Here is a 27,430-nt window from a genome sequence, read left to right as displayed (position 1 = left end):
CATTTAATATTTTCCCTGTAGAACCCTTCAATATTGCAACTCAAAAAAAAAAAACCAAACAAAAAAACCTTTGCTGTAGCGTCAATTCCAACTCACAGCGACCCTATAGGTCAGAATAGAACCGCCCCATAGTTTCCAAGGAGCACCTGGTGGGTTTGAATTGCTGACCTTTTGGTTAGCAGCCGTAGCACTTAACCACTATGCTACCAGGGATTCCTATTGCAATTTGAGGCTCGAATTTTTTCTTCAGCTCTTGCAGCTTGAGAAATGCCGAGCATGTTCTTCCCTTTTGGTTTTCTATCTCCAGCTCTTTGCATATGTCCTCATAATAGTTTTCTTTGGCTTCTTGAGCTGCCCTTTGAAATCTTCAATTTAGCTCTCTTACTTCATCATTTCTTCCTTTTGCTTTAGCTACATGACGTTCAAGAGCAAGTTTCAGAGTCTCTTCTGACATCCATTTTGGTCTTTTCTTTCTTTCCTGTCTTTTTAACTACGTTTTGCTTTCCTCATGTATGATGTCCTTGATGTCATTTCACAACTCATCTGGTCTTCGGTCTTTAGCATTCAATGTGTCAGATCTATTCTTGAGATGGTCTCTAAATTCAGGTGGGATATACTTCAAGGTCGTACTTTGGCTCCCGTGGACTTATGTTGAGGAAAAAAGGTATTTGCAATGAAGAAGTCATTGGTCTTGCAAAATTCAATCACGCAATCTCCAGCATCATTTCTATCACCAAGGCCATATTTTCCAACTACCAAGCCTTCTTTGTTTCCAACTTTTGCACTCTAATCACCAGTAATTATCAATGCATCCTGATTGCACGTTTGACCAATTTCAGATTGCAGAAACTGGTAATAATCTTCAATTTCTTCATCTTTAGCTTTAGTGGTGTATATATTTGAATAATAGTTGTACTAACGGGTCTTCCTTGTAGGCATATGGACATTATCCTATCACTGACAGCATTGTACTTCAGCATAGATCTTGAAATGTTCTTTTCGACGGTGAATGCAACGTTGTTCCTCTTCAAGTTGTCATTCCTGGCATAGTAGTCCACATGATTGTCTGATTCAAAATGTTGGAGAGGCTGTGGGGAGATTGGAACTCTTATGCAGTGCTGGTGGGGATGCAAAATGGTACAACCACTATGGAAAAAAATATGGCACCTCCTTAAAAAGCTTGAAACACAAATGCCACATGATCCAACAATCCCACTCCTAGGAATATATCCTAGAGAAATAAGAGCCATCATACAAATAGACATATACATACCCATGTTCAATGCAGCATTATTCATAATAGCAAAAAGATAGAAACAACTTAAGTGCCCATCAACAGACGAATGGATAAACAAATTATGGTGCATACACACAATATAATACTACACAGGGATACAGAACAATGATGAATCCGTGAAATATCTCACAACACGGATGAATCTGGGGGTATTATGCTAAGTAAAATAAGTCAGTTGCAAAAGGGCAAATATTGTATGAGTCCACTATTATAAAAACCCAAGAAAAGGTTTACACTCAGGAAAAAAAAAATCTTTGATGGTAACGAGGGAGGACAGGGGTGGGGAGGGGAAATCACTAACTAGATAGTAGACAAGTATTAACTTTGGTGAAGGGAAAGACAACACACAGTATATGGGAAGTCAGCACAGCTTGACCAAGACAAAGTCATAGAAGCATTCTACGCATACCTAAACACCTTGAGGGAAAGAGTTCCTGGGGCTGAGGGCTGGGGACCACGGTCTTGGGGAACATCTAGGTCAATTGGGATAACAGTTCATAAAATGTTCTACATCCTACTTTGGCGAGTAGCACCTGGTGTCTTAACAGCTTGTGAGCAGCCATCTAAAATGTATCTATTGGTCCCATCACATTTGGAGCAAAGGAGAATGAAGAAAGCCAGAGAAAATGGAAGGAAGGGAAATAAAATTAAGAATTCAAGATTTTCCAGAACTGAAGGACATGTAGTGCCAGATGGAAAGAGCTTGCCCCATCAAGTGCTCAGTAAAATGTATGAAAACAGGTCCACCTATTTCACATAAAACAGTGAAATTTCTCCAAATAAGTTTCAAAAGGAAAAAAAAAGTCACAATGTCATCAGACTTCTTACCTCAGAGTGATGAAACGTTTTCAAATTTTGAAGGAAAAGTGTTTTCCAGTCCAGAATTCTATATCCAGCCAAACTATCAATTGAGTATAAAGAACAAAGGCATTTTCAGACATTTTCTGCCTGCGTGTGTGCATGTGTGCATGTGTGTGTGTGTGTGTGTGTTTTGGAAGGGCAAACCCCCAAATATTAATAATATTTATTTCTGGATGGTAGAATTTTTTGTTTTCTGTATCTACTTTTTTTTTTTTTTTTAACATTTTATTGTGGTTTAGGTGAAAGTTTATGGAGCAAATTAGTTTCCCATTCAACAATTTATACATGGATTTTTTTTTTTTTTTGTAACATTGGTTGCAATTCCCTCAGTATGTCAGCACTGTCCCCACTTCCACTCTGTGTTCCCAATTTCCATTTGCCCAATTTTCCTGCCCCTTCCTGCCTTCTGAACTTTACCTTTGAGCAAATGCTACCCTTTTAGTCTCAAATAGTTGAATGTTCTAGCAACACATTCCTCACCAGCGTTATTGCTCACTTTATAAACCGCCTATTATTTGGCTTAGTGGTTATCTCTGGAAGTGGGTTCAGTTCCTAGTTTGAAGGGTGTCTGAGGGGCATAGTCTTGGGGGATGTGTGCTCTTTTTCAGGAAGATACTGGGGGGTGTGTACCAGTGAAAAAAGGGACTTTATCAAGAAAGAAGGAAATACGGGCTACAGAGAACACAAGCTGCAACACGGGAGGGGTGGAGATGAAGGGAGATACCAGGACAGCCATGCACCAGACACAGCTGGTCTGTACTCCCGGAGATGCTTCTGAGAAGATATCTGATGCACCTGAGCATTGGTAGAGGCTTAGGAAATTGACAGAGTTTTTGGGTGAATTAGAGAAGTATATGGACAATTTAAAAATCAGAAAAAAAATAGCCAACAAACTCCATGAGAAAACAAAAAAAGTTGTGCAGAAAAAGAACCATTTTATTACACAGCTCCGTAGGAGGAATAGCATTTACACACTCATGATACTCAACATAAACATTAACTTTGAGTTAAACAAAACTCAGCATAACTCTATTTGGAGTCTGGGGCACAGAAAGAATTCAGGGGTTGTGGGAAGTCAACAGATAAGTTCAAGAATTAAAAACTAAGAAGTGGCAATAGAAGCATATTATTTAAAGACTTAGAAGTAAGCACTGCCCCCCAAAGTTTGAAGTGGCTGCCTAGGAAGAGGGGGAAAGTGGAGGAAGGGGATGCAGGACTATGACAGAACTGCTGCCCTGCCCCCGTCCGCCAGCCCCCATCCACCTGGCCTTGTCCACTTTCTTGGCAGGCCCAGCCCAGTTTCCCAGCACCCTTCCACCCTCCTGTGTCCTGCCCAGCTGCCTCATACACCTCTATTTTGAGACAGGCTTTTCCTGTGCTGTCTTTGTTGCTTACCTTCTGTCCTCCTGTGGCGCTGTCTTGAGTACTTATCACAGCCGACACGTGGAACCCTGACTGGGTTTTAAAAAGCAAAGATGCATGGTGTAATCCACCCTACAACTATTTTAAAGATTGCTCGTACAAAGCCACATTCCTGAAGTTACCTGCCAGAATGATTTAACTATAAAAGTGGTTTGTAAACTAAATTAAGAATTGACACGCCATTTAAATAGGTCTTTGGATACTTTTAATAACCCTCTCCTTGCCTTTCCTTTTAATGTTGGCATGACCATATATACATTTTCTTTTTTTTATCTAGTCTCATCTGTGCTTGGGATGGGCTCCTCTTCAACAATAACAAAAAATTTTAATCCCATGTTTTCAAAAAAGATTTAGTCACTTGCTTTAAAACACACACACACACTCTTATGCTACTTTCCGAATGAATTATTTAATAGATTATTAGTTTCTTTGGGTCATTTAATGGATTTTTTTTAGACAAGTAAGAAGATAAAGCATTTCACTTAGAAAAAATTCCCAACCTAAAAGTCAAAGAAGGTGCACTGCTGAGTTAAACCTTTACGTATAGAACATTTGATAACAGACTTTTCTGAACACCAGTGAGTAGAAAGTACAGCAGAAATTCTACCATCATGTAAGGAGAGCCTAAGAAGGCCTAAGATGCTTCAAGGAAAATACCGCCTAAAAAACAAACAAAAACCAATATTGCTATGCTCCTAATCACCACCCGTCTGTCAGTTTGTTGTACTGTGGTGGCTTGCACGTTGCTATGACACTGGAAGCTATGCCACCAGTATTTCAAATACCAGCAGGGTCACCCGTGGCGGACCGGTTTCGGCAGAGCTGCCAGACTAAGACAGACTAGGAAGAAAGTCCTCAAGACTTACTTCTGAGAAAATTGGCCAGTGAAAACCTTATGAACAGCAGTGGAACAAGAACCAGGCAGTGTTTCGGTTGTACACAGGGTCGCTATGAGTTGGAACCAACCCGACGGAGCCCTGACGGTGCAGTGGTTAAGCATCTGACTAACCAAAAGGTGGCAATTCAAATCCACCGGTTGCTCCTGGGAAACCCTATGGGGTAGTTCTAGTCTGTCCTATAGGATAGTTATGAGTCGGAATTGACCTGACGACAATAGGTTTTTGTTTTTTTTCCGACGGCATCTGACAACAACAGCGCCTGACAACAACAGCGCTCCTGAGCCTAAGAAGGATCACCATCTGGAACCTCCCATAGCTACCTTTCATTCTCTGCTTTTCTTTTTCCCCCAAAATATCCGAGGCAACTCTGCCTTCTCTGCCCCAAATAACTGGATTTCCTCACTAGAGTAACCTCCTTTTGCCCACGGTATGATTCCTTCTACTTTAAGGCAGATAACTTACTTTTAGGGGAAGTTTTAGTTGCTGATGCCGCAGCTATTGAAGGGTCTTAAAAAGATTGAGTTTTGGGGACTTGTGGTGAATGATTAACATAAGTGATTTTTTTTTCCATCAGTTTTGCTAAGATCAAAAAAAATTCTGAAGCAGAAATAAAATACAGGAAAAGTAGTAGGGCAGTAAATTTCAGAGGACCGTGTTGTTAAACACGTTTAAATTAAGCTAACGAAAATATCGAAAGATGAAGCATTCATCAAAGCAACTCATGAAAATTCACCTAAAAGAATATAAAGCTGGGAAAACATTCCCAATAAACTCAGTTCAGAAGAAAAGTGCCATCAAACAGCAATGCTTTATAGAACCCCTATTCAAGTAAGCTGAAGAATACTCAGCACTTCATGAAAGTTTGTTTATAAGTGCCTTGGGGAATCTGATATGTTATTTTACTATGGCAATTTGCAAGCAAAACTCAGCATAATGAAAAGGAATGAAATAGATCTCTACGTGTACCACTATGGAAAGATCTCTGTGGCGGGGGAGTCGTAGACTACTACAGTATGATCCCATTTATGTTAAAGGGGAAACCAGATATGTGTATACTTACATTTACGTATGTAAATGCACAGAATGAAACCTAGAAGGATGCATTCTAAAATTCACCTGGCTAGCTCTGAGGAGTGAAGTGAGATCAGGAGTGAAGGGGGACTGTATCTTTTTATTTAGATACTTAATATCGACATTTCTCCACAAAAGACTTATCCATATGCTACTTGTGAAATTAAGTAAACTCACTGTCTGGGTAGACGGACAAAATTGTTCTGTATATTCAGCTGATTCTCCAATTTACCATTTGAGAAACTTTAGGCATGCTATTTAAAAGGCTTATACTCTTCTTTTTTCTTTTCTTTTTTTCTTTTAATGAGAACATCCAAAACATGTTTCAGAATGGAACAGAAGAAATCAGGCTGGTTTTACAAGTCAGTTGTCTACATACTGCTGAACAACTAACTCTTCACTCTAAGTCCAGTGATTGTTGTCGTTAGGTGCCGTCAAATCAGTTCCGACTCATAGCGACTCTACGCACAACAAAACAAAACACTGCCTGGTCCTGCACCATCCTTACAATTGTTGCTATATTTGAGCTCATTGTTGCAGCCACTGTGTCAATCCATCGCATTGAGGGTCTTCCTCTTTTTCACCGACCCTCTACTTTACCAAGCATGACGTCTTTCTCCAGGGACAGGTCTCACCTGATAACATGTCCGAAGTACGTGAGACGAAATCTATCTTTTCTTCTAAGGAGCATTATGGCTCTACTTCTTTCAAGACAGACTTGTTCATCTGCAGCCCATGGTGTGTTCAATATTATTTGCCAACAGCATACTTTGAAGGTATCAATTCTTCAGTTTTCCTTATTCATTGCCTAACTTTTTCATGCATGTGAGGAGATTGAAAATACCGTGGTTTAGGTCAGGTGCACCTTAGTCCTCAAGGTGACATCTTTGCTTTTTAACACTTTAAAGAGGTCTCTTGCAGCAGATTTGCCCAATGCAATGTGTTGTTTGATTTCTTGACTGCCGTTTCCGTGGGCATTGATTGTGGATCCAAGTAAAATGAAGTCCTTGAGGACGCCAATATTTCCTCTATTTATCATGATGCTGCTTATTGGTCCAGTTGTTGAGGATTTTTGTTTTCTTTGTGTTAAGATGCAATCCATACTGAAGGCTGTAGTCTGATCATCAGTTAAATGCTTCAAGGCCTCTTCATTTTCAGCAAACAAGGTTGTGTCATCTACATATTGCAGCTTGTAAATCCAGTGATTATCTGGATATTACACAGCATTTTCTTCACTACCATTGAGACAGGTCCCACGCAGGCGCAACCAATGCAAGCCAAAGGAGGGCATAGAATTCTGAAAATATGCTTTGCTTGCACTTTGGTTATGAACAGTGCTTGTCTCTTTTTGGTGCAGCAAACATTTTCATTACCCTGTTTTAACAGTCTGTGTGACTTGTTGCTCCACCTCACCTAGGGTAAACAATTCCAACGTCTCAGTGCTGTGAGCAGAACCTCACCTAGGGTAAACAATTCCAACGTCTCAGTGCTGTGAGCAGAACCCTTGACGTTAAAGCAAAGGATAAAACTGGGATGGTATTTGCAAATAATCAAACTCTAGGGAGTCAGTTTCCATGAGCCTTGGAATGGCTGTGGGGAGGCAAACTGAAATCGTTATCTAGGACCCAAGTAGAAAACAGTATCCTAAAGCATCTCCCACTTCACTGCTGGCGTGAAAAAGGGTGAAAACCCAGTTCACAGAGATGCTGCTTATGCACAAGAAAATCTCCCACCGGTCTAACCAGAGCTGTCTTCAGAAATGGAGGATACATTAGTAGGAAAAAAAAAAAGAACTAGCCATTCAAGTTTTACCTGAAGTCTCACACCAGCGTCTTAAAGATAAATGAAAGCACAAAGGCTTTACTGAATTGCAGGTCATGAATAAAAACCGAATGGTAAGCACTGGGGGCAAAAGGGAATAAGAATGCAATTTATAAAATTTTCAAGGCAAACAACTGACATCTTTGAAGAAATTGTTTTTAGCTTTAAAAAGCTTCCAGATGCACAATTCATCCATAATATTCATAACTGGCGCCCAGTTATAAGGCCTCAGGAACTGTCGAGATCTCATAAATCGTTTGTATCAAATCTCTTTTTCTCATAAATTCCTTAGTGCCTCTGAAGCAGTAACTAGACAAGATTGGGAAGCTTTCAGGATGGTTCAAACCTCCAGCACCTCACAGGAGTCCACATTTCTTAACCCAGAAGGCAATGCTAATCAGAGGGAAATAAATGAAAAAGTTATTAAAAACAAACACTGGTTTCATCAAACTTTCTAAACATGTCTATCTATATAGTATATCCCACTAAAAATGTTTATGTCAGCAGTCCTTTACACTTTACATCTGGAAAGAAACTACAATTGCTGCCCCCTCACTTTTCCCCTTTAACACCGGGTGTTAAGACAGTGCTTTTTAGTAGTCAGAAAAGTGTGAAGGCTGATGCTTGTAATAACAACCCTTTGGTTTATATTAGGATTACAGGAGTTTTAAAAACTTTAAAAAAAAATGTGATTCATGAAAATTTCAATATATAAAAATCAGAGAGAGGTCTTAAAATTCAGAGGTTAAGTTTAGGGACAAAGTGATACATTATAACAAATTTCAACTAAGTGCAAAATAATGAAATTATCTTAAGGAATAGCTCAACTGCGCATAACCCAAACTGAAAGGTGAAGATAAATTTAAACTCAAAGAATATGCCTGATAACCAATAGCCTCACTGTCTTTAAAAGCTCGGGCTAGCTAACGATAAAAGGCAAGTACCAGCTTCTGCGGCTGCTTCTCCTCGCCTTCCCCTCTTCTCCCTTATCTACCCACTCCACCATTCAGGTAATGGCCAGCTTTTTCACTTCAGAATCTTTCTCACTTGAGCTGTATGCATTTTGTTTCTGTAGTATCTTTAACAGGGTCACTATGAATCAGAATCGACTTGATGGAAATGGGTTTAGTTTTGGGGGGCTTTTAGTATCTTTAAGATAAAACAACACTCCTAAATAATTCGGCTAAACTGTGTCCTCAGTGGAGACCTTCCCTGCTATCATCAGGCCACATGACAGCTGATGCAATGAAAAGTATCCAGGCCTCGGAACTAAAGGACTTAAGTTAAAACGTAAAAATAAAGGTGATGTACAAATACCAACAAAAGCTTTCACCAAAATATGCAAATTAGGAGAATACCTGATTTCCACACTATCACCTATTGGTATCGATACGGCTAAAATGTCTCTCAGTAAATTCAGGAGATAACTCAAGCTAATAATAACCCAAGGAGACCTGCTATCTTCATCACCCTGGTTTGCCCATCTTTCAGGCTAGTAGACTATTATAAACTAGGTTAAACTTAGTAAGGCACATACTTAATCAGAAAATATAAAAGGCAAAGGCTGAAAAAAACAAAAACCTGAGATAGAGTAAAACAAACATTATCACTTTATTAACTAAAAACTTCCTTAAATAAATATTTAATTCTGGATATCAAACAAATCAGCAGACCTCATAAACAATTTTTCTGATAAATAATTTTATCAAGTCAATTTATACATTTCTTTAGCTCATTCTCTTTGATGAAAAAAAATTGTTGCTTAAAATGTGAAGTCAAGGCAGCTCACAAGGTGGTCAAGAAAAAGGCTTCTGGGCTATGCCGAGTTTGTGAGCCACGCCAATAATTTCCATAGTAACATCTGGCTTATTTCTTAAATATGTACGTTAAATATCAAGTAGCATATTAGAATTTGTTCTCTAACAGTTATTCCATCCATACGTGTTTTCACAAAATGGCAAGCTAGCTAAAGTCTTCAAGTTTAGAATCTCTGGCAAGGTGAAGACAACACCTCCAAGGAATTACTGACACAAATCTTTGTCCCCACTTGAATGCTGTATCATTTTCTAAATATTTCACTAGATCAGCTATGTCACTGATGAGAATTACTAAAAAGAGTGACTATTAAATATAACTTTTTATTCAATTAAATTTAATAGAGCCATTTATAGAATACGTTGCTCATAAAATACTTCGTGAGATGTTGCTTTCCACTAATTAAGACAACTTAATGAGCTGGGCGAGTAAGAACTAATGGATAAGAACAAATCTTTTGATCGTTAATTTTAACGTTTCAATATTTATATCACAGCAAAGTTGGGAATTTTTTTTTATAGTTTACCACTGAATTTTGAGAAGTTAATTGAGAAGCAACCAAGTCCCTATGAACATTCCTAGTTAGTGACTGAAACACTAAAAAATAAATCAACAGCATGTTATAGCTGAAGGAATTGATCAGTTTCAAATTATAAATCAATATTAAAATAAAATTGAGATGTACTCATGAATGATAAAAATATCGGCAAACCATCAATAATACCAGATAATGATGATTTCTAAAGAGCAACCTTGACAACTACATTCTAGTCATTGGGGAGGTCTCTGCAATGAACACATGTCACCACAACAGGGTCCTGCAGTTCACAGGAGCCACGCTCTCTTCTGACCCGCCTGCATTTCTGGAAACCTTGAACACTACTCCACAGGTTATGGCAAACACAACTCACACTTACCATGACATGGGGGAGGGAATAAGAAGAAAACACACGGAAAGAGGAGACTTCACAGGGAAAAGACAAGTAATGTTTCTCCCTACTGCCTGTGTTTTACTCTGTGAAAACTTTATTCAGGAGTATCTAGAGCCAAAACAGGTAGCCAAATATTAATGAGAGGCTCGAAATGCAAGCAAAGGTAAAACACACTCAAAATAGGGCAAAAAATATATGATCAACTGTTGAACAGATGGGAGGGCAACTATATATAAAAACAGTAGATCTCATAGATCAGAGCTAGATTTGAAAACCAAATGCAACATCTCCAAACGAAACAAAGACACTAAAAAACCAGGCACCTTCATCAACACCTTAAAACTGGAGGGGAAAAAAGGCATTTACATTTTATCATCAAAATATAACCATTCACGTTTTGTGCTGACACCTCTTTGATCCATCAGCACCTCTAAAAACCAGTAATTTTTTTTTTAATTACTTTTTAAAGTGCTTTGACCCTGACCAGGTACAGATACATCACTGCCAAAGAAATGTCACACAGTGAGGCAGAATGTGTAAACCCTGTCCTCCAAGTACTGGCAAAGGAAGGTCATGATTCATGGATGTGGATGGACTGCAATAGCTAAATGAAACGTTTCTGATATAGTCACAAAAGCTTTAGAGAAAGTATTGAAACTCAAAAAAGAAATAAGACAGGAGTCAAATACAGAGATGAAATGTACAAAACAAATGAGCAGGCAAACTAAAAGTTCTTGAAAGTATTTTACTTCAGATTGAAAAACGAACAGCTTCCACACTGTTCATCGCAAGATACACAGTATTCACGAATACAATGCTGGTCATTTGAGGAAATGTACACACCTCAATTTCTCCTTCATGCTTTTTCTTTTAGAAAGATACTGTTTACCAAAAAGAAACTTCAGCAGTACAGGAAAAACTATTTTCCCAATAAATTTACGAAAACCTAAGATTCCCAATGGAATCAAGATTATCTTCCCGCTACCACCACCTTAATATAATCACATGCTTATTGGAACACTAATATCTGCCCCCTAAGATTACATTTACTTTCAACAATGAGGGTGATTCTTAAAAAAAACTTCAGTGTGGTCAATGTAACATGGATCTCTGCAAGTATTAAGTGTCTGAAATAGGCAGCTAATACTGGATTTAATATTATTTTATAAATAATTGTTCCCTTAGCAGTAAACATAAGTCTACACATTCACAACAGTCCTAGGAAATAAATACTGTGATTATGCACAATGTTATGACAAACTAGGTTCGAAAAACAAAAGCTCAACATCTTGATAAAAATTCTGATCAGAATAAAATGTGACTCCAAAATTTAAAACATTGTCAAAATAACATCACATTTAAAATCTCCCACAGTTTACATGAGTATTATGAGTTTCCAGTTCTGGGACACATTTTTTGTGAATTAAAATACGAACGTATTGAAAATGTTAATTTCAATGATGACATCAGTTTTGGTCTTACTTTAACATTATTTAATAAAAAGTTCCACTAAGTGTTCATAAATGGTCTGATTGGTCTTATTATTTCATAAATGCATATAAAATTTCTAAAAGCCAATAGTAAAATAAATATATGTGTATGTGTGTATATATATATTAATTTTATCTCAGAAATGGCTGCATTTAACAGAGCCACACACGCTGATGCTAAACATAAGAGCTTTCACCTTGAAAAGAAAGCATTTTCAGAAATGTCACTTCTATTCTATTCTATCAAATATTCCCAACTGAGTTTCAAACTCAACATATGATGAATAACAGAATTACAGATCTCATTTGCACTCAAAGCTGGTCACGACCAAAATTTACAGTATGATTGAAACAAGTCAATGTTTAAAAAAGTTTTAATTCAAGATAACAATTCCATGAAAGGAGAGGGTCAAGAATGGGATGACAAGAAGTATTTGGTCTTAATAAGGCAATACAAAATAGATCCATTATCAAAGACCATTTAATTTTTAAAGATAAACAATACCAAAAACATAAAGTGGAGTATAAGAAAATAGTTTTTTGTAAGTATGATTTAATTAAAGCTGTTTACAGTTATTCTCTCCCACAGCAGTTACGCGTGACTTTAAAGAGGACTAAGATGAGGCAAACAGCACAGGCAGCAGACAGGCCAGAGCAGCCGGCATGCACATATCTGGGGGGGCGGAGGCCTCACTGCAACAGGGACTGGACGAGACTTGGGTTTTTTTTTTTTCCCCTATTAGGAAGGAAAAAAAAAAAAAAGACTGCAAAGGAAAGGAACACAAAGTCATGTGACTGCCCACTGCCCAGGGCGACAGCACTGGAGGAGACAGGGGCAAGTTAATTCCTAGAGATGACAGGGGGTTGTCAGTGTTTGCACAACGGTACATAGGACACCTTTTTTTACAAAATAAAATAAACGTCATTTGCCACCATAAACCTTTTCTTTAGAGAGGAAAAATTTTTGCAGCACGAGGTTTTCTATTAAGTCATTCCAACGCTGAGGAAACAAACTGAGTCATAGAACTAATCATTTCCTTATATATGGATGTTAAGATGACAATTCAGATTATTTTTCAAACTAATCCTGAGAAAAATCTGTTTACAATTTAAACAGTAATGTTATGTAAAAAGTATTAACAAATCCACTATTACAAATATCAATTTCCTATATGGTCTTCTATATATACACACAATAAAATGGTAAATATATGCAAAATATTTAAAAAACAAAACAAAACAAAAACAAAAACATGCACAGATCACTTTCCCCGTTGGACTCTGGACTTCCTGTACGGTATCTCTGTTGTCCTTCCCCACCCCACTCTCTGAAACTGTTCTTTGTTTCTATCACCCACACTGAATACTATTCCCTATAACTCTGCATAAAGCCAATGAGAAATATATTTATTTTACATTCAAGCTTTAAATCTTAAAATGACCCTGTTGTAGCATATGACTTATCACATGAGCAGCCTTTTTTTTCCCCCCTTTTTTGCTTGCTTTTTGCTTTTGTAGTTGTCAGACTTCATGATCCATTCTGTGGCGAGCTGGGAAAAAACGCAGTTGCTAAATCAACGTCTGAACAGCGTAAGGCTCCCGAATGTCTCCCAGGAGTCCCTATCCAACTGTCCTGAGCATGAGATCACTGCACACAGACGACAGTCCCTCGTACAATGCCGACTATCTGCAAAGGTCTGAGAGGGGGGCATCCCGCTTGTGTTTCCTCTTTTTGCCATGGTAATACTGATTATTTGATTTGCCTTGATGCTGTTTGTTTGTCATCAAGGAACCATGGGTGGTTTGAGTTGTACCTTGGAAGCCTTTGCTGGAAGAACGAAAGAGCCTTGCTGATCCATGCTGCAGAAAGGAAAGCGGTCAAAAAAACATCAGTATGGCAGACGAAACAAAGTACTCTTCCAAGACCTGAATTCAGGGAGAGCTTTCAAAACTAGGAATATGCTGGCCAGGAAGTTCCTGTACTGACCACTGATCTGTCAACAGGCAGACAAAGATGTTACACACAAATACGACTTGCGGGAAAAATGAGCTTCACTCTCTCAAGCTCTAACCCTTTCCATTATTTTTTCATGGAAATCTTGAAAAACACAGGTCACCACCTCACCTTCCTAACAGAGTATACAGTATGTGAACCTTTTGGCAAACAATCTGTCGGCCGATATGCCACGCAATAAATGGCCCTTCTGAAGGTGCTGCTAGGGCGTGCAGGTGTGCTGTCAGCTCCCATTGTTACAGCTGGCTGTTTCTGGAGCTTTCTCCTGACATTAGTCTCTTGTAGGCCCTGTCAGTTCAACTGCTATTGCTAAATGAGCCTGAGTTTGGTGTACATGACTAAGGCTGTATATGTAAAGTGCGCTCTGTAAGTCAAGTCAGACATGAGGTGACTGATTTATTCCACTGCCATGAAAGAGGCCATTGCCTAGGGTCCCCACTGTATTCAGGTGAGATGGCCTTAGACCAGAGCCCTGTATCAAATGGCTTCTTCCCTTCATTCCCATTCATTACTCCTGCTTACATAATAACCTTGGGCAACTGAAAAACTTAAAATACATTATCTCTGTAGCGTTTTTAAATCAAAGCCAATGCACATCAAGTGACCACGACTGACAGATGTCTGATCACGTCAACACAGATGACTACGTACTAAACACTAAAATAGAAAAAAGGACAGGTTGTCCCCAGAGATGCACAAAACTGCCACAGTCATGCAAAAACTTCATGTGAGCCTACAGCAAGCATAACGGACGCCTTTCCATAGCTTGATGTGATTTTTGATGCTGCATCTGTACTAAGGTGGGTTGGCTGGGGCATCATGAAGGACCGGCCTCTACAGTCCCACCAAGGTTTATATTACAATAGTGTCTCTTAAAGACCCTCAGGACATCCTGTTACTGGAAGCATTGTCATGCTTTGGAACCTCTCAGAGCAAAACAGGCTTGCTCTTAAACCTCTCATGTATGTTATTCACATATAAGAAATTCTAGATGTTTCATATTAAATGCTAAATGCTAACAATTAAAAACACAAATTCTGCACACCTGAGATTTGTTGGTGCTGTTGGAAGTGTTAGTGGCTTGGGTGCTCTGCATCTTCCCGACAGCCTGAGAGGACTCCAAGGCCACATCCTGTGACCCCACCCGGTTCCCAGTGGACGGACGGCAGAGCAGCTGTTTCGGGGTTTTGCATGGTGTCGCATCGGAATCCTAACACAAGTTACATGAGTTATAAAATGATATATTAATACTCTAGATTCTCAATATTAAGAAAGGAAAACAATTTCCGCTAAGTACTCTCTGGACTAAATTTAAACATCTGGAAGTTAAAGGAAGCACATGGAGATATTCACAAAATTAATTGCTTAAGAAAAATTTTCCTCCAAACATTTAAAGTGACTTATTTTGTCAGAGGCATCTGTTCATTGTCAAGTCTGCTGCCCACGTCTGAGCTTGTTAATCAATCCTGAAGGAGCTCATAGAGGTGCAAGTTTATTTGCATTTTTGGTTCCAGAAAATGAACCACGATATAACAGAAAGAGCGTGGTAAAGAGTGGGGAACCGAGGTCTCAGTCCCTGGCTCAATGTCTTCAGTTGAACACAAAACGATTGGTTTAAGGGGCCCAATCTCTGAGAGTCTGTGATTACCTGTCAGTGGTCCCTCCAGTCAAACAGCATGTGGACATGGGCGTCCCAGAGACAACAGGCTGAGCTCCACCTGCTCTGGGCTGCTCCAGGCCGTGGCCGGGATCGTGCTACTTCTCAGGTCCCCACCCTTCGCCCTCGCACTCTCCTGGCATCTGAGTCACACACTCTCAGTCCCTATTCCTCCCTCCCTCGAGGCTGGCTCTGTTCTGCCCCCTGTGTCTGTGACATCGAGCTCAGCTTTCTGTCCTCCACAACACTGCTCTGGGAACCAAAATGGAATACAGGGAGACCCCACATCTGAGGGTTTATCACTCCATGATGGTAGATGGTCATCGCTAACAAAATTATGTCCCTTACCTATTTGGATTACTTTTTGTCATACGCTTAAGTCAAAATTCAAATAATGGGTAAGCCCATTTTAGATTTCAATTAACCAAAAACCCACTGCCATTGAGTCGATTCCAACTCATAGCGACCCTATAGGACAGAGTAGAACTGCCCCATAGACTTTCCAAGGAGCACCTGGCAGATTCGAACTGCCGACCTCTTGGTTAATAGTCATAGCACTTAACCACTACACCACCAGGGTTTCCGATTTCAAATAAGTAAACTCAAAATTAGCCTTGATGAAGAAAAGTAACTGTAGATGCAACTGACACTTCAAATCCAATCACGAGAGAGACAGAAAGTAGATCAGTGGTTGCCAGGGGATGGGGCGGGGCGGGGGGTGGTGGTAAGTTGAGAGGGACTGCGAACAGGTTCAGGGTTTCATGAGGGTGACGGAAATGTCTGGGAATTTGATAGTGATGGTGGTTGCACAATGCTGTGAACAAACGAAAAGCCACTAAACTGTATACTTTAAAATAGTGAATTTTATGTTATGTGAATTATATCTTCATTTCAAAATCCAATCAGGAAGCTCATTATTCTGAGTGGAAGAAGCCTTCCACACAAGGATATGTACTATATGACCGTTTCTACAAAATTCTGCAACAGGCGAACTCATCTACAGCCTTAGAAAACAGTAACAGTGTGTGTCCCTGAGGGTAGGACTGCGGCTTGACTAGGAAGGATCACCAGCGAGTTCCATGGGTGACAGTAATATTCTGCACCTTGTTACAGCTTTGGGTGACACATGCACATACATCTGATAAAACTCAGTGAATGTAAAGATTTGTCTATTTCCTTACATGGCAATTTAAAAATTTTCAAAAGAAAACTATAAACAATTATTGAGCTCTAGCTAATGGTATGAAAGCTGCAGAATTTTGGAGGACGTGCACTGATGTGCACAATTTACTTTAAAATGTATCGGAGGATAAAATGAATTAATGGATAGGAGGATGGACAGACGGTTAGGTAAGCAAGTGAAACGTTAATGGAATCAAGTGCTGGGTATATGGATCTTCACTAAAATTCTTTTGCATTTGCTGTATGTTTGAAAACTTTCATAATAAAATGCTGGGAAAAAGTACAAACATGAATGTTATTAAAACTGCCCAGTAACAAAAAAGAAAATGAGTTAGCCTCATACCTCTAGACAGAGTTAAGCCAGCAACAGAACACCTGAACTTACAGGCTTAGAAAAGCCATGTTTTTAATACTTACTACATCACTCGAGCTGGACTGCGTGGCAGAAGAGGAAGACACTGGACCTGATGAAGAGTTTGAAGAGTGTTTACTAAGAGATTCCGAAGTTTTACTTCTACATTTTCCAAGGGCTTCATTTTCTTCAGATAGATTATTATTACATTTATCTAACTGCTGAGTATCTACTATCAAGGTAACACCATTTCCTGAAAAAGTGGCAAAAGATTGGAAAACGTTTCTTCCCATTAAACACACACAACATAGAAAGGCTCTAATACTCGGTCAATCGACGAATTAAAAAAATCTTACCATTGCACGAAGGCTCAGGCCTATTCTGCAAGCCCCACTGCTTTGATATCCAATCTCTGTACGTGGCAACTTCATCCGTTACTCTAATTATTCGACCTAATATGCTGCATGGGTTTAAAAAAAGGTGGGGGAGAGTGTCACATTAATCTGAGGATCAGAAGCCGTAACGAGTCTTGACACAACAGGCTGATTTCAAGGTTTACCTCTCGGTTTCGTTGTTGGGATAGTACTTCGCTATTGGCGATACAGCGTGACTCAAAACAACGTAGGCATAATCAAAGGCCTGCTTCACTTGCATGGCTCCATAGGAACTCCTTCCAACATCATTACCTTAAAAGAAACGTACACATAAAATAGTCAGCCTTCTAAAAAATGAAAGCTATTAATAAAAAAAAAAAAAAAAAAAGGAAGTTTGACCACTACTTAATTGGAACTAAGGGTGCGGACAGCTATCCCTGAGAGCGGCATCCAGAAGCTGGGCTGTCAGTTCTCCCAGCGCTCCCCGGTCTCTGAACATGTCTAGCGTGCAGTCAGTACTTTACTATGGCATATGAATTGCCTAAAATGTATTTTAGCCTAACAAGGACTGTCCTGTACATAAATAGTCATGCAAACAAAAAAATAGCTGCCTGTTCTCTCCTAAGAGTGAAACCAACATAAATTAGATACCTCTGTTGTGCTTCTATTAGCTATATAGCTGTTTCTCCCACTAAATTATGAGCTCCTAAATAAAAAGCAAGGCCGTGTCCCATCTGAAAAATCATAGTGTCCTTTGCATGATACTACTGCCCAGAGCAGGCTCCCAGTGAGCATTTCCTGAGTGAATAAACACACCGAACTGTTCACGTGCTCAGACAGCCCAAAATGCCAGAGCAGGGCTCCCAGACAACGAGCATCCCTCTTAACTCCCTTTCCTGACTCACTTTCGGAGCTTATATATTAAAGGAGATGACTAAAAGCATTTCCACCGAAGTCTGACAATGCAGAGTCTAAGTATTTTACAACTATATCAGAATAAAAAATGTCCAGAAAAACTAAGATGCAAGCCAGCAAACACAACTTCATGAGAATACAGAAGGCATTTCTTTTCCTCTCCTATTAACTTTCAAGCCAACATTAAATTGGAAAAGGATGGGAGACTATATAAAAATAAAGAGAAAAGAAGTGGTTCAAAAGGAAAATAGTCTCCTTGAACCCTTTTGCTCATGAATCCAGAAATATGTCACTGTGCTCACTGAAGCTAAGGACTTCAAAATCACATTAAGGTCCTAGCTGACAACTGGTGGGATCATGGGCAATGAGGACACAGAAAGAAGAAAAGAAGCCATCACAAACCCACCCAGGACCTAGTCTCTTTTGCTTTTGAGACTCAAATGGATTCTACTCCCACTGGGAAACGTATAAGGTGTTTTTCTGGTGTGTGTGTGCATTTGTCTGTTGATGGAAAAGAACAACTACAATTTGAAGTTACTCCTTCATTACCCATCTAGAGAGAGTTCAAAGTACAGTGAGATGTTGGAAATGCCCTCTCTGCACGCCCACCGATTTACCTAATTTCAATACCTGGCTGTAAAGGGTCTTCGATATAAAGCATTGACGGCCTGTAGCCATCCAGCATGTTTTTCTGCACCTCATCTTTGGCCACGTATGAACCACCATCCTTTATCCGGATGCCAGTCTTTAAATAATTGAAGTGTCGTCCATATAATTCAAAAAATTCTATTAAGAGAACACCATAGTTTGTGTTGGGGATGCAAGCATCTTCCCTGGGATGTAACTAAAAACAGAAAAAAGGAAGAAATCATATTGGATTTTCTGTATATTACCAAAATGGAAGGGGATACAAATGACATCCTAACTCATAAGTAATATTATCATCATTTTAGCTTAGCTGAGCAGAGCGGCCAAAAGGTATTGGGGTAATAGCTGTTTCCAAGCAGCCAGGAGGAACAGGGTAACAGTGGGCTGTAGTGCTGTTGAAAAAAACACTAAAGCCCCATGGGTGTGAAACTGGTGGGGATGGTTTCTCAGGATGGATTTTACAGCTGCCCCAGGATGCTGATGTAGCTCTTGGCCCAACACATCAGGGAAGGGGTTCTGATTCCTGAACAGAGTCAGGCGGTTGGCCACACTGTGCTCCATAAATACACTCGCTTACCATACTAAAATGTCTAGCTCAGACAGTAAGTCTCAATTCCAGTTAAACTTACAAGGTTAGTTGCTTAGGAGACACTCTTATTTTTTGGCATTTATACCACTATTAACATTTACAGAAAGTAAACCATATCTTTGCATGTTAAAATTTGCAGTGAAAAGTCTCAAAAGTATTAGAATATATAGGATTAAAAACGAAACCATTTTTCTCAAGAATTTTAAAACACTTATTTACAAATTATTTTTTTAAAGTTAGTAACTTTTTTAAAAGGGAAAAGCCATAAGTAATCAAGAAAAGCATTCCAGTTAGAGCTTGATTTAAACTTTTGCAAAAATGTTTTCCCAATTTATTTGTCTTCTAGTGTACCTAGCATGGTATACTAATACAACTTACCTGAAGGAAACTGACTGCCATTAAAAATAGACTATAAGAACCAATTCCACCCGTAAATACTTCATTAAGGTCCCTCTGTAATAAGAATTGTTTCAACACTAAAACCAAGTATGGTAATACAGGATATTTCTGAAAAAGAAATAAAATTGTATTTTTGATGAATTTCCATATTAGTAATAGCTTTAGGCATTAATAGGACCATAAACTGATCCTTGCATTCTAAAATAAATATTCTAAATCCTTGCATTCTAAAATAACTTGGTAGAGATATGCAGTATATGTAATTTTCTATTTTAAGAGTAAGCTATAAAAAAGCAAACTTAAACTAAGTGAGGGTTTTCTCCCTCACATCAAAAATCTAGAACACACATACATAAATAAAACCACCCAAGCACTCACTACAGGATGGAAAACACTCATTAACACTCATTTATGAACATTACCATGTGATACTCACTCATAAACAGGCAACAGAACCAGCGTAAGGACAAAGTCTCCTAACACCTTGAAGCACCACCTCAGTGGGATTTTAAAGAATCACTTTTGTTTTAGGTGGCAGAGACCAGGGTCCTTTATTCTGTTTTGCCCCAGACCAGGAGCAGTTCTGCCTGCTGTCCTCCATGTGGGCAGACGACCACATACAGACCGACCTTCCACGTTTTACAGAGAAGGAGGCAATGATATTGAGGAGAATGGCAGAGTGGGCAGGTGTGAGTCTGCCTTGCTTATGCAGGTGTTCTTTAACTTCTCACTACAAGCCAGGCTCTAAGCTAGAACACTGAGGTAAACAAAGCAGATGCAAGCACCTAGAAAAAAGTCTTACCAGCCATTACCCAGGGTGGTGAAATTACTAGTGATTTCTATTTTCTTCTTTACACTTATTTCCTATAGTGAACACACACTGCTTCCATAAGAAAGAAAAAAGTTTCTATTTCCACAAGTCACATCAAAGTAAGGAAGCATGGGAAAGAGAAGCAAAAGTATGGAGAAATAAGCATTTTTAAACACGGCTGAAGGTGGAATAGAAAGAGCCTCTTTAAAGGACAGCTAGGCAAATGCTCAACAGAGTTTTATCTGCATATTCCCTTTAGTCCCGAAACTCCACTCCCAGGAATCTTCCTACGTTTTTGCAAGCATAAAGAAAAGCGCAGTATGAAAGATGTTCACTAAAGCAGTGTTTTGTAACAGCAAAAACACTGGACCGGCCTAAGTATACATCAGTGGGGAACTGCTAAATAAATTACCATACATCCTTAGAAAGGACCACTGTGTAGCCAGCAAAAAGAATGAAGTAAATCTGTACGTGCTGATATGAAAAAGCCTCCAAAATATTAAGTTAAAAAAACAAGGTATAAGATCATGTGCAGGAGTCCTTGGTGGCACAAACATTAAGTCCTTGACTGTAGCCAAAAGGCTGGTAGTTCAAACCCACCCAGAGGCACCTAGAAGACAAGCCTGGTGATCTGTTTCCAAAAGGTCACAGCCTGAAAACCCCAGGAAGCACGGTTCTACTCTACACACACGGGGTCACCGCGAGTCGGAACTAACAAGAAGACAACGTGTGTACAATGTGCTATACTTTCTGTGATTAAACGTTTCAAAACAAGGATAAGTAGACAAGCCAAAAATTAAAAAAAAAAAAAATATCGATGGTGGTAAATTCTAGAAAGGCAATCTAAGCATCTAAGTCGTGAGGGTGACTAGTTTTTCTCTATCCCTTTATATTATTAAATTTTTATCAAGCATATTATTTTCAATAAAAAGTTTCTTTTCTGGGAAAAAGAATATTTATACATACACATAAGGCCACCAAAAGAGTGGGATTATGGATAATATTTCTTTTCCTGTTTTTCTGTACTCTGCACATTCATACAATGACTATAATGTTTACTACATGAGAAAGTAGTAAAAATTTTTTCTTACAAAAAAAGAAAGAGAAAGAGAGAAACTGTAGCACACTGCCAAAAAAAGACTGTGAATGGTTAGAAAAGATACTCTACATTAAGACAGAGCAGTTAACATTCTTAGTTTGGGGGAAAAAGGCTGACAACTGTGTTTATATGAAACGTTCTGAAGATAGTATTGGTAAATCCTTCCCTATCTTGGAAAAAAACATAACAAGTGAAATAGGCTTAAATCTCGTCAAGAGAAAAGTAAGGAAGCCTACAGGAGCCATCTTACAGACAGGTGATTTAGGACTAAAATCTAGAAAAGGCTCCCGAGGGAAGTTCTCAAAGCTGACAGACAGGAGCCAACTGTGTGGCACTGAGTTCAGGCCTCATCTCCTTAAGAGGAAGGGTCTAAAGCAGAGGACTTCTCAAAAAGCTTTCTCGACCCTTAATTCTCACTCAAGATCACACTATAAATTAATTACCGATTATGACAAGCAGATTCAAGGAAAGTAATCTATTGCATGGAAAGTAAGACACATTTGTCAGCGATACGCAAATAAAAATCATTTAGCAAACTATACCAGAATAGCATCATGACAGAATCTCAGAACAGAGCCACAGTTCTCATCATTCCACCATACAAACACTCCAAGTCCTCTGACCTTGGTAAAGTCTTTGATGAGGTCAGCAGCTCTCACACCGTTCTGTACATTAAAGCTGATATCAACTTTCACTTCAGTAAAAGAATCTGTTAATTTAATAATAGGTACCTAGAAAGAGAAGAACGGTAAATTTAAAACACTTCAAATTAAATGACAAAAACAGGATAAAAAGCTACTAGGCTTGAGGTCTAGACTGAGCACTCTGAATGCTACACACCCCAGTTAACCTGGTGCTACAGATATTTTACATTACCTTAGCATTTAACCTCAAAAACAATATACTTAAATTTCTATTAATTGAAGATTTTGAAATCAGGTAACAAAAACCTTTCTCAACATTTTATACTTTAGAAAACAGTGTTTCCAACTCAGTCTAAGATCAAGAATTAAGAACACCAGGCACTAAATATTTCATATCACAAACCAATGGAATCTAAGTCACACTTCATAACTCATTTGATTTACTAGTCAGTTGTGCAAATAGCCGAAAGAGCAAACTAATGAGAGAAGATAAAGTGTAAGAATTATCCTCAAATAAAAAAATGATAGGATAATTTTTATACTAGGAATTCTTTAAAAAAAAAAAAAAAAAAATGCTGTACTTGCAACATGCATTAGAAAATGCAGGCCAGCAAAATCTGTGTTAGGGACTGGGTCTCCAAATTAACAGCTTTTTTATAAAAAATAATACTGGTGTTTTGCTATAAGAAAACCTAATACGCAAAAACCCAAACTTCTAAAACAAATGTATTTACTTCTGTAATGAGTTTCCACAAAGGTTCTTTAATGGTCATTCCAGATATGGTTAAAAACTGACTTTATTTTCAAAATCCCAATTACACACAATTTTTCACAAGCACAAAATAAAATAGAATAACAACATCTTCTGTGTCACTATAAACTAACAGAAATACATTATTTTTATTTACACTCTGAATTTTTAAAAATCTCTGCAATGAGTATTATGTATAATAAAATCAAGTATTATTTTTTGAAGAAATGTCCAACAAGAACAAGTCAATTTGTTTCACAAACAAAACTTTTTATGTACAAGCACTGTGACATCAACAAAAATGGAAGAATCATTCATTCAAAATCCAACTGTGTTTACAAAATCAAAGTTTAATTTTAATTTTTTAAGTTTCCTGGGTGAAGAACTACAGATTTGAAGATGAAACGCTGAAGCACTCACAGTTGCTTTGTCTAGAACTTTCACAGAATCCTCATCTGCCACTTTATGTTTCCGAAGAGCCTCTTCCAGGGTCCAGAGGGGCAGGTTCTCCCACTTCCCAAACACCACAAGATCAATGTCGCTGAACGCAGAAGACACAAAAGTTGTTTGAAGAAGCAAGACAGTGTACTTGTTTTAGCTTACATTCAAGCTAAGAGCAATGAAAACCGACATTCCCCCCTGCCCAGCAAAGACCAAATGCATCGGTGATAACTCTACTCAGAGGCGAGGCGAGAGGCATTGATTTTAGCTGCCTCCTCCTCCCAGCCAGTTCTCAGAATTCAGGTATCAGAGAACAAATAAAGTGACTTTGAAAGAAAGAAAGCTTCAGGAAGTACTAGTTAATGTTTCCTTTTCATCAAGGTTTCTGAAACTAAACTTAAGGTTTTCCTATCTGAGATTGTGACTTGAAAATATTGTTAAGTCTGAAAAGCAAGATGCAATGTTTCTACCACGCTATCATTTGTGTAAAAAAGGAAGAACACACAGACACATTTCCTTTTACAGGCACAGAATCTCTCCGGAAAGAAATTCAAAAAACTGGTAACAGTGGCTTCATAAAGAGGTGAATTGGGGGGCACAGGTGGAATGGAAACTTTTCATTACATTTATTTTTATGATTTTTCATATCTGAACTACTGAATTTTTTTAGAGTGACTCAGGGTTTTGCTGAAGCTCAGAACCTACACAAAGAAATATACTAATGGGATCCAAGTTGAACGTTATATGGCTTTAGGGCCACGGACAGCAGTGGGAAACTGCTAGGACCCACCTGCTTCAACACATTTATTAAAAAAAACAAAAAAGTTAAAGTGGAGGAAAGCAAACCAAGTCACGTTCAGAATGTTTTTCCCTCTTAAAGCAGAGCTGCCCCTCAGGGTCTCCAAGGCTATAAATCTTCATGGAAGCAGATGGCCACATCCTTCTCCCACTGAGCAGCTGGTGGGCTCGAACTACCAACCCTTCCGTTAGCAGCCGAGTGCTTAACCACTGTGCCACCAGGGCTCCCATCTTTAAAAGGCCAAGACCTTCCTAGAAGAAAGTTTTGTACCCTAAATTTCTGGGTCAGGATGATGAACAGTATTTAGTAGTATGCGTTCTTAATAAAAAATGAGACCTCCACCCAGCTCTGCAGCAGACAGGTCTCTTACAAGGTGCTACATTGACACCTGTGCTAAAGGGCTTAGGTATGAAGTGAAGCAGTTCTCTGCAAGGTAACCAGTTGCTAAAATTAGAGGTTAATAATAGGTTCCACTGCTACACACTACCGTTCACGCTCATCTGTATCATCCAAGTCTTGGTAAGATGATCTGATGCTATAGGCTGGCTCAAGATAATGCATATAAAATACAGGTAAATGAATTTTTGTTTCATGAAGTGTGGTTGTTCTGTTTCTACTTTTACACATTCAACAATCAAAATGAATATGCCCTAGAAAAATGTACAATCCCTTGAAAGTATCACAAATGTACTAACCTAGTAGGTAAATAGAGGCCAGTTTTAAAACTTCCAAATATCTGGACCTGAAAAAGAAAAAGAAGTTATTTTATTAAGGTATCAGATGAAACCCAACAAATGAGGGCAAACTATGGGGTTTTGCTACCCTCTAGTGGTAATTTTCAGTACTACAAAAGCATTTTTTATGACCATGCTTTCAAAGTGGGATTCTGTGTCTCACAGGCATACACAACATGGTTGAAACTTTCAGGTTCAAATATGAGACATATAGACTGAAATAGAAAGATTTCAAAAGTAATATTCAACTCACCAATGTTCCCTTATAATCCAGAGACATTCTTTTGGAGCTGATCACATCTGCCTCTAAAGCCCTCATTCACAAAGTAAGATAAAACCGTGCCTTGCCACATTACAATCACAAATCCTTAATCTTTCCTCTCTAAGCAGGAGCCTTCTTACAGACGACTAAGTTCGGGTTAGATGACCCCAACTATGGGACAAGCACCGGCCTGTAGGCTGAGTCCACACGAGACACTGGGTGCTGACATTCCACCATCATGCTGTGGCACAAAACCTGGACACAGCCCGTCTCATCCATGGAGGACAGTGAAGGTTGGGGCAGGCGTGTGTGCAGATGGACACAAAGACCAGGACTGGGAATTCTGCAATAAAGGACGAGCAATGTAAAAAGCTCAGCCTCTGAGGAGAGACGGACCAGGGACCGAGTTATAGCCTCGTGTTCCTCATCTGTAAAAACACAAGGATAAAGTGCTCCATACTAGAACAATGCAGATTATTTAGGTCTGGGTTTCTCAACTTCAGCACTACTGACATCTGAGCCAGATAATTCTCTGTTATGCAAGTTTCCCTGTGCGTGGTTCAGCAGGATCCCTGGCCTCTACACACCTGATGCCAGGAGCACCTCCCCAGTCATGACAACCAAAAATGTCTCCAAAAACCAAGCCCGTTGCCGTCAAGTTAATTCTGACTCATAGCAACCCTAAATGACAGAGTAGAACGGTCCCACAGAATTTCCATGGCTGTAATCTTTACAACAGCAGATCGACGGGTCTTTTCTCCTGCAGAGTGGCTGGTAGGTACAAAGCACTGACCTTAAAGGTTAGCGGCCAAGAGTTTAACCACTGTGCCACCAAGGCCAAACATCCCCTGGGGGGCAAAATCACTACCAGTTGAGAGGCATTGACTTAGATCACATAGGAAAAGTAAGGTGACATAAAGTCATCGCTCAATACAACACTAGTGTCTTCCCTTTGTTTCTTTACTTGAAACTTCCTTGTTCGATCAATTGGGCAAAAACACTTCCTGGCTTCCCCTTCCCTACCCCATGACAGAGTCTAAGGAAACACTAAATAATACAAAGTTTATAAAAGATCCTAATAAGTACTTCTCTGAATGCACTGAACTTTAGAATACACCCTCCAAGGAGCTCTGAAAAGTGAAACATTAACTTACTGCCAACAACAAAGACCACAAAGCAGAGTTACTAAGCCTGGGCAAACTGTTTTTTTTTTTTTGCTTTTGATGAAGGTTTACAGAACAAACTAGCTTGTCATTAAACAGTTAGTACACATATTGTTTTGTGACATTGGTTACCAACTCCACGACATATCAACTCTCCCCTTCTCAACCTTGGGCTCCCTATTACGAGCTTTCCTGTCCCCTCCTGCCTTCCTGTCTCTGCCCCTGGGCTGCCGTGTCTTGGGCAAACATTTTGTTCACTGGGTAGGAGCTACAATGGGAGATAAGGAATGGTCAGAGAGAGAGAAAAATAGCAGCTTCATGATAGGGGTAGAAGAGACTTACACCTGCACTCGCCTAAGAAAATGAATGTTGCTTGACAAAAGAAATTCCCACTTGGCATTTTCATTCGGCTATAAGCAATTAATATTTGTTTAGACTGACGGGCTGGAACAAAACTGTAATGAGTTTTGATCTATTACATCCCATAACAGACTACTACGATGAGGTCTGGTTTGCCTTTCTTCTTATTATACTAACAATTCCTAAGAACAGTTGATTTTAATAGCTGCTGCTTAGCACTGCAAAAAAAGTTTGTCCACAGCTTGACCAAGACAAAGGTACAGAAGCTTCCTAGACACATCCAAACACCTTGAGGGATCGAGTTACTGAGGCTGAGGGGTGGGGACTGTCACTGGCCTAACAGAGTTCCTAAAGAGAATGTTCTACATCCTCTTCAGTGAGCAGCGTCTGCGGTCTTAACAGCTTGGGAGTGGTCATCTAAAATACATCACTGGTCCCATCACGTTCGGAGCAAAGGAGAATGAAGAAAACCAAAGACACAAGGAAAATATTCGTCAAAAAGACTAACGGACCGCATGAACCACAGCCTCCACCAGCCTAAGCCCCGAAGAGCTAGATAACACCCAGCTACCGCCACCAACTGCTCTGACAGGATCACAATACAGGGTTCCAGACAGAGCGGGAGAAA

At 39.2% G+C, this 27,430-nt stretch overlaps 1 protein-coding gene across 2 annotated transcripts in view; it reads right to left on the bottom strand.

Annotated features, from left to right (window-relative positions):
- Positions 1 to 2,428: 2,428 nt before the first annotated feature.
- Positions 2,429 to 27,430, bottom strand: part of TENT4B (terminal nucleotidyltransferase 4B) — a 66,476-nt gene continuing 41,474 nt past the window's right edge. The window contains exons 3-12 of one of the 2 annotated variants that reach the window (XM_064274150.1): positions 24,979 to 25,025; positions 23,464 to 23,584; positions 22,272 to 22,379; positions 19,718 to 19,846; positions 18,733 to 18,946; positions 17,373 to 17,499; positions 17,170 to 17,273; positions 16,879 to 17,066; positions 14,668 to 14,832; positions 2,429 to 13,468 (exon numbers count right to left, since the gene is read on the bottom strand). In XM_064274150.1, the coding sequence (XP_064130220.1) occupies positions 13,292 to 13,468; positions 14,668 to 14,832; positions 16,879 to 17,066; positions 17,170 to 17,273; positions 17,373 to 17,499; positions 18,733 to 18,946; positions 19,718 to 19,846; positions 22,272 to 22,379; positions 23,464 to 23,584; positions 24,979 to 25,025 (1,380 nt within the window). In that variant the 3' untranslated portion in view covers positions 2,429 to 13,291. The remainder of the gene's footprint in view (positions 13,469 to 14,667; positions 14,833 to 16,878; positions 17,067 to 17,169; positions 17,274 to 17,372; positions 17,500 to 18,732; positions 18,947 to 19,717; positions 19,847 to 22,271; positions 22,380 to 23,463; positions 23,585 to 24,978; positions 25,026 to 27,430) is intronic. The other variant, XM_064274151.1, reaches the window with a different exon arrangement.

Source organism: Loxodonta africana, chromosome 21 (assembly GCF_030014295.1).
Source record: "Loxodonta africana isolate mLoxAfr1 chromosome 21, mLoxAfr1.hap2, whole genome shotgun sequence".
Taxonomy (NCBI): domain Eukaryota; kingdom Metazoa; phylum Chordata; class Mammalia; order Proboscidea; family Elephantidae; genus Loxodonta; species Loxodonta africana.
The sequence above is the reverse complement of the archived record's forward strand: the minus strand, read 5'-3'. Positions and strand labels throughout refer to the sequence as shown.